The 15,842-nt window shown below is 52.1% G+C and overlaps 1 protein-coding gene across 4 annotated transcripts in view; it reads right to left on the reverse strand.

Moving 5' to 3' along the window:
- The window catches only part of CEP68 (centrosomal protein 68), a 28,988-nt gene extending 13,723 nt beyond the window's left edge, over window positions 1-15,265 (reverse strand). The window contains exons 1-4 of one of the 4 annotated variants that reach the window (XM_027768090.1): window positions 14,559-14,689; window positions 3,780-4,158; window positions 1,856-2,012; window positions 492-667 (exon numbers count right to left, since the gene is read on the reverse strand). In XM_027768090.1, coding sequence (XP_027623891.1) covers window positions 492-667; window positions 1,856-2,012; window positions 3,780-4,115 — 669 coding nt within the window. In that variant the 5' untranslated portion in view covers window positions 4,116-4,158; window positions 14,559-14,689. Of the gene's footprint in view, window positions 1-491; window positions 2,013-3,779; window positions 4,159-14,549; window positions 14,694-14,810 lie in introns of those variants that run through there. The other 3 variants (XM_006168048.3, XM_014584030.2, XM_006168047.3) reach the window with 3 other exon arrangements.
- Between the last annotated feature and the right edge of the window lie 577 nt (window positions 15,266-15,842).

Genomic DNA, 15,842 nt, shown 5'->3' on the forward strand with positions numbered 1-15,842 from the left:
ATTACTCTAAGGAAAAAACTTCTAAAAAAAAAAAATGGGGGGGGCAGTGGCCAAGATGCCTAGGAAATGGTCTATCTAATGCCCCCAACTTTGCATCATACCACTTTGGAAAGGAAGCTCTGAGAAGTGTGGCTGTCAAGCAAGCCACTTGCCTTTTGCTCAGCCCAGTGTCTCCCAACAGCACCAGCACAGATCCTGTTCACAGCACAGGACTGCTGAGGGGGAGGGGCGGTGTCCTCAGTCTGCCTGGCCTGGTCCCTGGCTAGCCTTGGATTCCTGTGAGTGGGCAGCTATCTGAGCAGGTTCTGCTCTTTTCTCCCAAAAGAGAAATGAGAACAGCACTTTATCTGGTAAGAGCTGTGGGGCTACATGAGATCGGGTCTGCCCAGCACCTGACTGTCGACACTGACTACTTTTATTAGAATGCTAGAGGACGGGGGAAGAAGGGATGAAACCTAGGCACAGGCTCAGTCTCACTGGCATGCCTTTACCTGCACACACTGCACCAGCGAGGCATTCCCCTGTCCTCCTGCCCTCTTGGGCAGCTGCTCTTCAGCATCTGGGTCTGAGAACGGCCACCGGTCTGACACAGCAGGCAAGGAGGGGCGTGTTTTCAGCAGTCCAGAGGATGGCCTGCGGGCCTGGCTGCTGCACAGACTGCCTTCACCTGCAGAGTCCCGGGCACGAATGAAGGAGCGAAAGGAACGGCGGTCCTGGCCCTCAGGGCAGCCTGGCCCTTGCAGGGCAGCCCCAGAGGGAAGCTGGCTTTGGCTGGAGTCTGAGGGGAGGGAAGCTGGCCCATCACTGTCCGACACTTCCAGAGAACTCTGCTCGTCAGCAGCCCCAGTGGGCAGAGTCACCAGGGTGGGCATGGAACCTATATACGACAGCAAACTCGAAACCTGAGTCAGCCGAGTGGGCAGGGCGAGATACTCGTCGTCACTCTCCGTCTCTTCTGGTTTCCATCTGGACTCTGCATAGGCAGGGCGCCGGACACTCTGGCTGGCCCCCTTTTCTGTCTCTTGCCTGGGTGAGGGCCACCCTCTGGCCCACGTCCTCAGCTGGGGAGAGCCCATCTCAAGGTGCTTGCCCGTGGGCAGCCAGTCTTTTTTGCCCCTCAGGGCTGGCTCTCTGCTCTCCCAAGGGGCATCCCTACTGGCTGGGGCTCTAGGGGTAGATGCCAGCTGGCTCTGAGATACCAAGCCCAGGCTATCCTGCTTCTGGGGTACTCCAGAAGGCCACTGCTTAAGGCCTGGCTCTCTGGGCCCAGACACTGGCAGGGCAGCAGCCTCTGCTGGTGGATGATTGGGGGAGATATTAGTGGGTGATTTGAGGGTGCTTGCTGGGGAGACAGAGAAGCTGTCCAGGTCTATACCTGAGTCCTGCAGGATGGGGTCGGCCAGCACGTGGCCGTCAAGGTGCTTAGAGAGCTGAGGCCCGGGCCTCAGTGGGTAAGTGTAGTCAAGCAAGTCTTCATACTCCTTATTTGGGTTCCAATGGGGGGAGTGGCGGTCAGGAGAAGGAGGCAGGGAATCTGGTAGCACACAGGCCCAGTACTCAGCCTGAAAGGACAGGCGCCTCCTGCCCAGCCCAGCAGCATCGACCCCAGAGGGCATGGGCTGTGGCGACCACTGGGGTCGAGGACCTGGCCCTACCACGGAGGTGGGGGCCTGGGGGACTACCAGCTCCAGGGAGGAGGACACCTTGGCAAGGGAGCGACCTTGAGGCTCTGCCTTCTCCTGTTGACTCTGGAGACTGCTGCCCGTGGAGGAGGCAGAGAAACTACAGCTGGAAAGCTGAGGAGCGGCAGTACCCGGGCTCCCCACTGACTTCCACTGTGGGGGGAAAGGGAAACCTGAGATGCGAGGTGGTTGGCTGAGGTCCAGCGCCCGTGGTGAATCCACAGGGGATGGGTCATCTTCAATGTCAGCCTCATGTCCTGAGCACAGAGCTGTTCTAGGAACATTAGGAGTCTGAGGTAGCTCCTTGGAGGCAGGAAGCTTGGTCTCCATCTGCAACGAGAGGAAAAAGCACTCAGGTGAACATGGCAATTGCATTTCTTTCTTAGATAACCACCACGAGTTTTCCTGTGGACCCAGGGAAGGTTGCGCAATGAAAAATCTGCTGCCCAAAGCAAGACTTGTGCACTCCTGGCCACCTCACCGAGCCACAGCCTGCTCTGGGAGGCAGAACCTCATCCCCTAGCTGATGCCAGGCCCAGCCCTTTCACACACTCCTCCTCCACGGCTGTCCAGTGAGTGGCAAGCAGAGCTCAGGCAGTTCTCACATGGCTACAGGAATGCATGGCCTACCCTCCGGGAAGCATCTCCTGGGCCAACAAAATTCTCAACCATCTTGTTGCCAACACGAGCCATCCAAACCCAACAGGCCCCTCCCCGCTCAGCTCACCTGCCAGTGGTGACTGAATACTGCAAAATAACTCATTCATCTCAGCCTCTTCGCCCTGAGTTTTTCATCTGTTCAATGAAGAACTCACCCCCCCGTGGGAGGCAGGATCACATAGTGGTTAAGGGCACAGGCTTTGAAAGCAGACAGACCTGATGTCAGTCCCTAACAATGCCACCTTCCAGATGGATAACCTTAAGCCTCATCTCTCTTCCCTATAAAATGGATATCGTAACAGGACCAGCCCTCAGGATGTAAGGCCCAAAGGACCAAATGAGCTTGTGGGGACAGTACCTGATAAGCAGCTCAATAAGCTACAGGCGTCTGTGACAAGGATGACCAGCTCTCTGTTTACACATGTGCTATGGGTTCATAGGTGCCAGTCTCTTGCCCCTGCCCAGGCCTGCTCAGGTTCTCCTCACAGGATGGGGCTCCATGAGGGAGCACACAACATTAGCCACAGCCACAATGGCACTGAAAAGATCAAAGCCATTCCCGGAAAGGCCTTGGCAAGCAGAACACAGTAAGGTGTCAGAGCTGGAGGGATCATTCGGTCACCCTACCCATCATGCTGAGGGCCCAAATGATTTGGTGACCTGCGGGTAGCCCCTCGTAGGGCTCCCTGTCTCATGTGCCTCCTTCTGTGGGAGGCTGCTGGCAATCAGAGAGGCCTCAGAAATGCCCCTGAACCAGGCCAGCGAGGTCTAGCACCACAGGGGCTCCCAGGGGAGCTGGTCCCAGTGCCCTTAGGAGCCCACAGCTCGGACTCTCCTCTCCCAAGTCTCCTCAGGGTCCCCCTGAAGCCTTCAGACCACCAAGTCGGAAATAGAACAGGACTACCCGTCTGGCCATACCATCTCTGGCCCTCTAAAGGTCACCGGCACTTTCTTTTTTTTGGAGAGGTTTTTGCTATAGGGCGCGTGTGCTCGCTAGAAAGACAGAGACAGATAGAAAGAGAGAAATCACTCCCCAGGGGGGATGGTCATGCAGCAAGCCCTTCTCCTCCATTCTCTTCTCGGGATCCTGGACACGCGCACACACATGCGCCCGGTGTGAGTTTAAGCCACTGGGTCCAGGACTCAAACCGCAGTTGACTACATGGGAGTCCAGCAACATAGCCATTACGCCAGCTGCTGGTCCTGACCAGCACATTCTTGAGCTACAGGAGATGCTGGGGACAGAGTTCCTGCTGGCCCTGAGGCCCAGCTCTCTAAGCGTGCCTGTGAGATAGAAATAATCATGCCTAGGCTCTGCAGTTTCCACCCTGCTGTGGCTGGGACAGGTCAGGACATGCTGGTGAGGAAAAGCTGGAACACGCTCCCTCTGAGCCCAGCACTGGGTCAGCCTACAGCCCTATCTGCCCTGGTACTTACCTGGCTTCCCACGCAGTGCAGAAGGTCTCCAGTCAGCATGCTGGGAGGAGGAGGCAGGCTCTGGAGAGCAGGCTTAGACCCGTCGGCTACCAGCTCACTGTTGGTGTCATTGGCGTGAGGCTGGGAGGCTCCGGAGAGGCAGGTAGGGGCGGGGAGCCCCTCTGCCCCGGACACAGGAGAGGTGGGCCCTCCTTCAGCTTCCAGGCGTGGGTGCTGCTCCCCGTGGGCAGGACCTGGGGTGTCCACCTCTCGCTCCCCACAGCTCCACCTCCTGTAGGACTGGGCTTCTGTGTCCACGGATGCTTCCACCTCTGCCTTTTCTTCTCCCAAGGCCATTGAGCTGTCCCTAGGTCAGCGTTCTTCCAAAGCCTTCAGCTCCCTGCCACACAGGAAGGGGAGAGAAAAATATACATTTTCTGTGTCTGTGTCCAGGAAACCTTGCATTTTAACAATTAAAATGAACATGTTTTTGGCAAAGGGTAAAAGAAAATAAATGGTGGCCACTTCCTCAGAGGGGACAGAGAAGCACACTGCTCTGTCCTCTATGTGAGGCTGGTCATGTGGCCAGCAGAGGCACCTAGGAGGGCAGTGCAGGGCCAGGTCAGAGTCCAGGCATGGGTTCTATCTAAGTCACTGCTTCACCCTGTCCCTTCAGCCCTGGGTGAGAAGCCCGGCATCCTCCCCAACACCACCCCATGGCACAGCCCTTTGGAAGTTCCGTTGTCACAACAGCCGTGCAGGCGTGTGGTTCGGGCCTAGCTCTGACCTTTCTGCCCAGAGAACAGCAAGTTGGGGCATGCCCAGCCTCATAGACCCTAGGAAAGATGCGCCCCAAGACGCTTGGCTCTGCCTGGTAGAGGAGGCGGGACCCCAGCAAAGCACAGAAGCCACACCCAGGCTGCAGGAGAGGTAGGGCCTTTTGTTCCAAGGATGGCCAGGAGGGACAGTGCCCAGAGAGCTCAGGCAGCAGCTCCCCTGGGAAGTGTGGAAAGCCGGTGTGTAACGGGGGCAGTGGTCCCACAGGCGTGTGCCATGTGTGAGAGAGTGGGCCGAGCGAGGGAGCTGCCTAGAGGGAGAAGAGCTCCAGGGACGACAGAGGCAGCCCCTGAGTCTAAGCTGCAGTGTGGTTGCTGCTGCGGGCTCTTGTGGGATGGGCTGGGGCTGACAGGAGGAAAGCCATCCTGAGAGGGCCTGGGCAGGGAGGCCGGGGACTGGGGTGCCCAGGATGTCGACAGCTGCCTGAATGCACTCGGGCAACCTTGAAGCTCAAATGTGGACAAAAATAGCCTGTTGCCTCAGAGAGAAGTGAAGAGATGGTAAGAGGAGGTGCTGGTGCAGCAGGGGAGTCTGGGCAGGGGAGGAGGCTCATCCTGCTTGGCTGGCGCAGGAAACCCAACCTGGGCAGGCGCCACTTGCACCCTAACTGGAATACAAGGGGGTCCCTACCCAGCCCAACTCAGAGGTGAGCTCGGGTGAGAGCACGCACCCCACGTGGCTGGATGTTCACTTAATTCTCACCAGCACCAGGCAGGCAGGGGCCCATCAGGTCATACAGGACTCCACATAGAATGCATTACCGCACTACTGCTGTGAGTCTCCCTCGGGCCTGACCCCGTTCCCCCACCGACAGGGCCTACAGTGTGTGTGCACTGAGCATCACCCGTGGTCATCAGTCGGGGATGCTGACACAAGTGGTGTAACAGGTCGCCTCACGTGGAAGGGACAAAGGAGCCCAGAGAGGAAAGCCGACCAATTTCCACATAAATCAAGGAAAATACTACTAATTAGATACTTGCCCAAGACAGGCAGGCAGTCTCACATTTTGGTGTGTGACTCCTGTCCCTTGGTGGCAGCACCCTGTCCAGGGCAGCACAGAGCTCCCTCTTCATCACCCCTCTGCCCGGAAGGATGCCCTCTGGCTTATTCACCAGATCAGTGCTGGCTCCGGCCGCTGGCTATTCCCAGCAAGGCTGTAATGAGCAACGTGCACATGTCACTGCACACGTGCTGGCACACCCACAGCATGACCAGCAAGAGCAGGCTGCCAAGGCACGGGGAACTTCTGTGCCTGCTTCTGACGCAGGCTGCCAGGTGGTCCTCGAGTGGGTGGCACCAGTCTGCACTCCCACATGCCCCGTGATGCCAGCTTCCTGGGGGAGGCAGGGTCTCTCATCCTCACCTCACAGATGGGGACACGGAGGCCCTCTGAGAGTCAGGCCCAGGACTCTCTGACTCCAGAACCTAAGCTCTTGATGAACCAGAGGGCACACTACAAACAGGTAAACACACAAAGTACAAGGGGCAGGAGACTGGCAGAGGGACAGGGAGAAAAGTGACCAAGTCCTGCTGAGACAGATTTTCAAGGAGCCACATCCTCACCTTGTGGCTCTTTAAGAAACTGCAGGAGGCTGTTTTCAGACAAGCAGTGTTTTCACAACCAGGAAATCAGCTGAGCCCACAAGGTGGAGAAATGAGAGTTAGGGCTGAATCTAGCCTCCAGTCTCAATTGCTAATCTAGCTCCTTCTGAAAAGCTCTTTTAGTGGCCAGAGTCCTCCCACCCTTTCACTGCAGGGTGTGGTAGAGACAGGATGTGAGAATCCGACTGCACTGGGGCAAGAGAGGGGTGCAAGCAAATTACCTCTTTGTCTTGATGGTGCATTTTTGATCTTGTCTGAATCCTTTTTTTTTTTTTTCTTTATTAAAAAAGAAGGCATCTGCCTATCCTGGGGGAAGAGGGGTGGTGAGCTACTACAGCTACTATAAGCTATCTAGGCGATATCCGTAACTTACAAGGATTACACTCTAAACTAGAGTAATGGTGTGGTCAGAGGGGCCTCTGACCCCAAGCAGGTACGGAAGTCTGAGAGTCAATGATTTTCAAGGAAATGGCACTTCTGAAAGCCAGAATACAGGAGGTAATTTTCTCAGACAGACAGGCAGTCCCTTCATAAGCTTATTTACTAACCTGCCTAACAAACCATTTCCTCCTTTGACTACACAAGTTTATTATGAGAAGATTACATGCGAAATCAAAGACTAAAAACCAGTCTTTGACAATGCATTCCAGATTAATTATGAAATGCTGCTAAATAAAAAGAGGAGAAATCAGGGACCGGTAGATAGTATAATAGTTATATTGCCAGACTCCCACATGGCTGACTGTGGTTCGAGTCCCAGACCCAGAGGCTTGAAACTGATGCCAGGTGCATGTGCATGCATGCCCAAAATCCCCAGAAGAGAATGGAGAAGGGATTGCAGTGTGGCCATCCCCCTGCGGGATGCTTTCTCACTTTCTGTCTGTCTGTCTGTGTCTGTCTGGTAAGTGCAAGTGCCCTATAGCAAAAATCTCTCTTAAAATAAATACATAAATTGGGACCAGCAGTTGGCCTAATGGGTATGTCGCTGGACTCCCATGTAATTGACCACGGTTTGAGTCCCAGACCCGGTTGTTTAAACTCACGCCGGGCACGTGTGTGTGTGCGCCCAAGATCCCAAGAGGAGAATGGAGGAGAAGGGATTGTGGCGTGGCCATCCCCCCCTGGGGGGTGATTTCTTGCTTTCTGACTCTCTGTCTGCCTCAGTCTTTCTGGTGAGTGCACATGCCCTATAAGAAAAAAAAACAAAAAACACCAAAAAACAAAAAACAACCAACAACAACAACAAAAAAACTCTAAATAAATAAATAAATAAATAAATAAATAAATACGGGAGAAATCAGCTGGGATAGAGATAATCAGGGGAAACTCCTTGCAGTAATGACTGCTGATGACAAACCACGTTTTGAACATCAATCATGTCAAAATCATACTTCCAGGTACATGCCCAAATTGAGTGTCTCAGGCTCAGCTCTGCCTATATGTGCCAGGTAGGCAGCTGTAACACTGCCTAAAGGTCTGGTCCTCACTTTTATAGACTCTGGATTTTATACCTCGCTCCTTCTAACCCTCTATGGGTAAGGCCAGGGTGGAGATACTGCCCGGCCAGACAGAAAGACGGCTACCCTTCTCAGGGCAGCCCAACATGCCGCTGTACTAGACCTCCTGTCTTGAACTGCCTGCCAGACCACTAGCTTTATGCAGTTTATCAAAGGAGGCCTCCCTGCTCTCAGATCACACACTGTTCAGTGCTCTTGGAGCTCGAAGCTCCGTGATGGGGCAGAGGCCTTAGGCTGTCTCCTCCCTAACAAGGGTTGGACTCAGTGATAGGAGGCTCTGAGGAACAATGAACAATGAATTCAACCCTCCCTTCTGAGAAAGGTCTGTACCCACCAGGACTGCCCAGTGCTCTGTTCAAAGCAAGAGAAAACCCACATAAGCTTCAGGATATTCTAGGGACCACCTAGACTCTGCTACAGAAACTCTCCATTGCCCTCCAGGACCTGCAGAGGCGGCACAACCTACCAGATATAATTAGGAGCGATGCAGGCTTGGCTCACTCTCGCCCTCCAGTAAAAATATGCTCACACATCACGTATGTGGTAATGGTAACTCTGTAAGCTCAGCCATCTGCCCCTCTCTGGTATCTGCTGCATCACCCCAGGCAGGCCTGTCATGGCTCCCCAGGCTTTTTCACACTCGCTCCTGTCCAGGATGGAGAAAGGAGGACTGATCTTTTGATGAAACCATTAGACTAAACAAAAGATCACCTACAGAGCAATTCTCTGAACAAAAAAGGGCTTTCCTTCAAAATAATTTAAGTCATGAGCGCCCTTTGAAGTAGTCTCACTTATACCAGCTCTGCCTGGGCAGTTCCATGCTGGTAAGGCCCTGTCTTTGTCCCTGAGAACATCGACAGCCACCTGTGCCAACCATAGAGGCTGGGTGCCATAGGACAGAATAAGTCCTACCAGCTCACGGGCCAAAACCCAAAACCTGTTTTCACAAGAGGCTGCAGGTGTTAAGTGATAAATGCCCTGAACACACAGTGCCAGTACCTGGCCAGAGGACCAAAGAGGTCCCCTATGCTGCTCTTTCCCCCAAGAATGCCAAACTACCCACAAGGACAGGAGGCAGGTGGGATGGTAGGCCACAGTATGGTCAACTGGCTGGAAGGCTTCTGGGGTACTAGATTTATGGCAGAAGGAGCTTTAAAGGTAGAGAGGTCAATCCAGGCATGAGAGGTGGCAGGAAAGTGGGCAAGACATTGGGGAGCAACCTGAGGGACAGTCACAAAGGTAACTCCAAGATCTGCTTCAGAGTGGGATGGCTAGAGACTGCAAGGCCAATGACAACTGCAGTTCTACCTACTCTTGCCCTGGAGCTCCTCAGTTCCCCAGACTGGCCCCGGCTTTCCCTGTTGGGTAGGTCCTTTAGGCACTTTGTCCCCCTTCGGAAAACAGTGAAAAGGAAGGACAGACTCAAAGCCATGGAGGGGCACACTGTCTCCCTGGCTTGGCTATAGGCTGAGACCATTCTCATGATCCTGGCCCCAGCCAACCCTTGTGTTTCCCCAGGGCTGTTTCTCTGCACTTTGCTTAGAGTCAGCAGAACAAGCAGAGGTCCTCAGGGCCCTAGGAAGAGCTAGTGGGTCCCTCTGGACCCGTCTGGTGGGGAAGGCTGTGGACCAGCTGCTTGGCTGGCTGTGCCCTTGCTCTCTCACTCACTCACATGCTGGCAGACTCGTCAGAACCACCAGCAGGCCTCACAGCAAGGTCAACCTTCTAACTCACTGTGCCTTTAGAGAGATGCATCTGCCGCATCTACAAGGAGTTTGGCTGAGGTCCCAGCCACTCCTCCCCTCAATGAAGATGGTGAGGACTATATATGTCATCGCCTGCACCCGTTTCCCCACCAAAGAGCTTCCCTGTAACAAGAATGGCTCCTACTGCCAGAGGAAGCACATGGTGTGTTTCCGCAGGGCCACAAATTTTCATTGTACTAACAGTTTCCAGTCAGGCCACCAGACTACACCTAAGGAGACTGATAAGACTCTTTTTCTCAAGAGATACTAATAAGAATGCCATTCACAGGACCAGCAGATGGCATGATGGTTATATCGCTGGACTCCCATGTAGTCGATTGCAGTTTGAGTCCCAGACCTGATGGCTTAAAACTCATGCCAGGTGCATGTGCACGCATACCCCAAATCCTGAAAATAGAGGAGAAGGGACTGCAGCAAGGCCATCCCTGTGTGGGGTAACTTCTTTCTGTCTCCCTCAGTCTCTCCGGTAAGTGCACATGCCCTAAAGCAAAAATCTCTCTCAAAAAATAAATAAATAAAAAAGATAGTGCCACTCATAGGGCCAGCATGGTGATTAAGGTGCTGGACTCCCACAGGGCCAAGTGTGGTTTGAGTCCCAGACCTGGTAATTTGCTTTCTAACTCTCCTCTCCTTTCTGGAAAATTAAAATAATAATAAAGTTAAATAATTTTTTTTAAAAAGAATGCCACACATATGTCACAGCATCCTCTTTGGAGAACCCAGGAGAGAAGAACTATCTGATCTCAATGGCAAATAGCTGTTTCTACTGAACTACCAGTTTGTTTTTAGTGCGAAAGTATTGGTAAGACTGACAAAATTTTTGCTTTGGCTGCTAGGAAGTTCAGGGCCAAATATGCAGTCCTACCTGAGTAAAAGGTAGAGGACAAAAAGGCACTCACTTTTGTGCTGATCTTTTCTCTAATTTCCTCTTTCTTTTCTTTTACCTTATCTGCCCACTTGCTTTTATTAAAAATCTTGTTACACATGGGCCAGCAGGTGGCATAGTATTAAGGCAATGGACTCCCACATGGTCTACCGCAGTGCGAGTCCCAGGCCATGCAGCTTGAAACTCAAGCCGGGCATGTGTGCGTGCATGCCCAAATCCTGAGAGGAGAATGGAGGAGAAGGGACTGCAGCATGACCATCCTCCCTGAGGGTGATTTCTCACTTTCTGTCTCTCTGGTGAGTGCATGTGCCCTGTGGCAAAAATCTCTCAAAACAAAAACAAAAATCTTGTCACACCAAATATATCTTGGAAAGAGTCTGCAAATTAATTTTTTGAGAACAAGATAGAGAAACTGTTTAAAAAAACAGAGTAATAGAAAAAAGGCTCCTAAACCCAAGATTTTATTCTACTATTATAAAGTGCACATGCACACACACATTTACCAGCACGTCTAAGAAACAAACTCAGATACTTACGTTAGTATTTTACTACTCAAAGTGTGATCTGGGACCAGCAGGACCAACACTGCCTGACCTTGTTGGGAAAACAGATTCCCAGGCCCTTCCCAGGTCCTGGGTCAGATGCTTGCCTTTTAGCAGTCTCTCCAGTTGACTTGGTAATAAAGTACAATAACGTTTCAGAAGCTTTAACCTATCCAAGGTTCCCAGGAAATGGTTTCAGCACCCTAAAAGTGAACAACTCTAAGTTGTTCTCTGAGTGCTTATCACACGCCACGCACACACATAAGGAAATTCAGTCCTTGTCCTCTTTACAACAGGACACTAGAAAATGCTTACACCTTGTGGCAGGCTTTTTAAAAATTTGTTTTTAGGTTTTTGCCATCGGGCATATGTGCTTGCTGGAGAGAAAGAGAGAGAGGAAAAGTGAGAAATCACTCTCTGGGGGTGATGGCCATGCTGCAAACCTCCTTCTTCCATTCTCCTCTCAGGATTTTGGGTAAGCATGCATATGCACCCGGTATGTTTCAAGTCACCAGGTCTGGGACTCAAACCACAGTTAGCCATGTGGGAGCCCAGTGCCTTAACCACCATGCCACCTGCTGGCCTCTGTGGTAGGTTTTTACTGGCTAATTATAGAATGTCACAGCTACAAAGGAGTCTCTAGAAAGAAAAGTATTCTTGTGGCCAGCTGGTGGTGTGATGGTTAAGGTGCTGGACTCCTACATGGCTGACTAGTTTGAGACCCAGACCTGGTGGCTTGAAAATCACATTGGGCATGTGTGTGCAAGCCTGTGCCAAAATCCCAAGAGGAGTTCGGAGAAGAAGGAATTGTGGCTGGCCATCTTCTAGTGGGGTGATTTCTCACTTTTCCTCTCCCTCTCTCTCCAGCAAGCATATGCACCCTATGGCAAAAACCTAAAAAAGAAATAGTATTTTCTAAAAACTGAAGATTTGGCCTAGCCACAGTGATGCAGGAGGAGTGTGCTACTCTGCAATGCTGGAGCCACATGACGATCTGAGTTTGGATCCTGCTGACCAAAAATACTTGAGAAGCACTGGGACCTTGGAATGCGTACCTTTCTTAATCTCAGGAATGAAAGTAAATAAAACTTTAAAAAAGAAGATTTATTGTAATTTTCCTAAAAACATATTTTAATTTCTCTTGTGACAATCTTCTGTGAGCAGGGGAAGGTAATTGTTTTGGAAACTACAAATAATTTAAGAGAAACTGACATGCAAGGGGAGCTTGCAGCTGGAAGGAAATGTACACCGTAGCCCATTTCCTGTGACTGTACGCTGGTACAGGAAAGCCTGGAAGTGAGGCAACGTCCCAGAGGAGTTGTATTCAACACCTCTAATTCTGGCAAACAGGTCGAAAACCAAAGGGAAGACTTCTTCACGTTTCACAATTATTTGTGAGCAACTTCAAGGTGGGGAGACAGTTTCTTCAGAACAGTTATTAGGGGAGAAGCCATTCAGAGTCACCTCCACAAGATCTGCCTCTCTGGCTGAACCAACCTTCAAGATTTTGTGTCAGCCACATCAGGCCCCAATTATCTTACTCCTCTGCTCTTCCAAGACCATTTCAAGTAACCGCATTGAGAGAGTCAAATAAAAGGAGACTTCAAAAGGTTCATGGAAAATGGAATTAAAGTAGGGGGTCTATGAAAAATTTCAAAATTCATGTTAATTCATTATATGCATTTCCCATAAACAAGGTCCCTTGGGTATTTAATCAAATTCTAGTGTGGTATTGAGACTCTAGATATATAAATGGACCATCTTTTATGGAAAGACGACTTTTACAGTGGAGAGATTTTTAAAAATCAAAATCAGATAAGGTGCCCAAAGCAGAAAGACTCTGAAAGGTCAAGCACTACACAGATACTGAGTATTGGTGAATCTGTTCGAGTATCTATTTTTATCCTAACAACTGCTAACAGCTACTGAACATCTTCTCGTGCCAGGAACTATGTTAGGCACTTTAAATACAACACTGCACATCAATATTGTATTTAGTCCTCATGATACATGAAGTAGGTATTACTATTCCCATTTTATAGACTAGGAAACTGAGGCACAGATACATAACTTAGCCAGAGTCAGTAACATGGCAGAGCTAAAGTCTAAATTGACTTAGCTTGGGCTCAGCTGCATCCCTAACCTGTAAAAATAATTGGCCCAATATGTCAAAGGAATAAAAGTTTGTTTTGTCATCTTTGTAAAAGGTTTTTGCAATAGGGAGTGTGCACTCACTGGAGAGAGACAGAGATAGTAAGAAGGAAAGGGAGAAATCAACCCCGCCCCCACCCAGGGGATGGCCATGCTGTAATCCTTTCTCTTCCACTCTCTCTTGAAACATTGGTCGGGGACTGGAGCATAGTCCCGGGATGTGATTTTCAAGACTCCAGGTCCATGAGTTGAACTGTGGTTGGCCATATGGGAGTCCAGCTTCATAACCACCACACCACCTGGTGGCCCCTGTTTTGCCATCTTCTGATTACTTAGCTGATTTTTGTTTTCTTTTGGCTTTCTTCCCCACTGGATGCCACAAGGTAGCTCAAAGGAGGGTGTGATTACCTGTGTGAGTGGGAAAGAGCTTTGAAAAGCTTTCCAGAAGAGATGAAGCTGAGTTCCTTGTTCTTTTCTGTACTGAATGGTCCGGAACTGATTCAGGTGATGAGAAAGAGTGTAGAAGGAAAAAGCCTAGAAGTGCTGACTTGCACCAGGGGACTTCAAAAGGTGAGGGGAAAACTAGAATTAATGGCTGAATTTATTTTGATGCACATTTTAAAGTCCGGGCATAGTTATTTCATAATATGTATACTTCATGAGCGTTTTGAAGGCTTCTCTGTAAACCAAGCCCAGATCAACTGACCCAATGCCCTCTGTCAGAGTCTTGAATGACACCCTTCATACTCTAGACCTGACAACTGTTAAGGTGTTTAGGAAAGTTACCTCCCTTTCTGCACTCTGCCCCCATGAATTCCCAGCAAGGTCCAATCTACCCTGGCTCTATCAGGTTTCCGCTCATTTTAATTACGGACAATAACCAAACACAATTTAATCATTATAACGGTTCTAGCGCAGGTTTCAGACATGCATCCCTGGATGCTGGGAACTGTTCTGGGGATGACAGTGGGAGGGTAGGCCTTCCGATCAAAGAAGTGAGACATCTTGCTTTCCCCACCGCGTCTGGGCTGCTGCCTCCACAGCGCTTTCTCCGGCGGGGGGACCCTGGGCTGCGGTAGCCCCGACCGCGGAACGGGGTACACAGCACACGCCCCGCGAGGCCGTGAGGGAAACGGAATCCCCGCAGGCCAAGGCCAACCAGCGGCACGGCCGGCCCAAGATGCGGAGACATGCCCTCCTCCGCCCGGCCCTTGTCTCCCCAGGCGTTCCCAAGGCCGCCTCCCGCCTCGGTCCCGACTCCTCGGCCGCGACCCGCACACGCCGTTCTGCCTGCAAAATGGAGGCTCACGCACGAGGCGCCCCTGCCCCGGGGAAGCCTTTGTGCCCTCCCGGTGGGGACACGGAGCGCGACGGCACACACCGTCTCGGGCGGCGCAGACAGACCCCGACAGGCCGGAGGAGCCGGGCCGCGCCGCCGCCTCCAACGCCAAAGCCCCGGGCACCCGCGCCCAAGCGCCGGCTTCGCCTACCTAGCGTACCTCGAACGCTCCGCACACCCGGAGAGGCGCAGCAGCCCCATCCGGCGACCCCAAGACCGGGGTCTCAGGCAACGACCGTGGCCCTCCCGCCCGCGTCCGAAACGTTTGGGGCGGGACCAAGCGCCGACCACGCCCTTCAGACCCGCCCTCTGCCCCCTCAGCGCGGAGGGCGCCTTTTGGGAGGCGTAGCCAATCCCAGCCCTGTGCGGAGTTTCGGCCAATACGCAGCCCGCTCCTGTAAGAAGAGCCCACCCCTTGAGTCGTCTTGGCCAATGGGAAGACTGCATCTTCCTTGCGGTCTGTGCTGCCTCGCCTTGGGCGCTCCCGGCTCGGGTTCTCTGACGACCAGGGGGATCGTGGGAGGGCGTGTCCAGAGGGTGCCAGGGCGGTGCGCGGAGATCCGCTCGAGGCGCTTTCTCCTGGCGTGTGGGCCCCGCCCGGAGTCACGCACTCATTCATCCATTTTGTTCAGGGCGCCGAGTGGGTCAACGCGCTCAGCGGCGAAGGCGGTCCCACAGCCTTTGGTGGGTCTGTTTTCATTCGCCTCTAAACAACCCGGCGGCGTGACCTCGGCCGGAGCAGGTGCTGCAGGGCGGGGCGCAGGCGCCGAGGGCGAACTCTCCTGGAGGCGGAGGGGGCAGCTTCTGGAAGGAGTGCGGTTTAGGCAGTCCGGAAAGGATGAGAGCGGTAAAAACGAACGAACGCGAGCGGCCTAGCTCTCGGAGCGTTCTGATCTGTTGGGAATCGGTGACGAAGTCAGGGGAAGAGGGAGCCAGCATGTGGGAGGCCGTGGTGCACACCCCTTCCCCACCAGCGGTGAGACCTAGGAGCTTGATGACACTGCGCTTCAGGCTTTTTATTATTTGGCGCAGTCCTGAGACCTAAAGGATCTACCACCGGGCTGGCTGGGGCAGGGGAGTTCACCTTGTAACCTATGCCAGCCAGACCTTTTCCTCCCTTCTCGTAATTTTCTCTCAGCAGCATTTTAAGCAGTCTGGCTGCCCCACCAGTTCATAAAACAACGCTGTAGATGTCTTAGCTGTGGACTGCGGGATTCTTTCCCATAGAGCTTCAGGACTCCAGGCTGTTTAGGAAATAAGGTAGAATCTGGTTCATTAAAAAACAAAAAAGCAAAACAAAACAACAAAAAAAACAAGTGGACTGCGGGTTCTTTCCCATAGAGCTTCAGGACTCCAGGCTGTTTAGGAAATAAGGTCGAGTGTTCATTCAAAAACAAAAAAGCAAAACAAAACAACAACAAAAAACAAGGGGAACCAGCAGGTG

This window comes from Tupaia chinensis, unplaced genomic scaffold (genome assembly GCF_000334495.1).
Source record: "Tupaia chinensis unplaced genomic scaffold, TupChi_1.0 Scaffold145484_1, whole genome shotgun sequence".
In the NCBI taxonomy this organism is placed as follows: domain Eukaryota; kingdom Metazoa; phylum Chordata; class Mammalia; order Scandentia; family Tupaiidae; genus Tupaia; species Tupaia belangeri.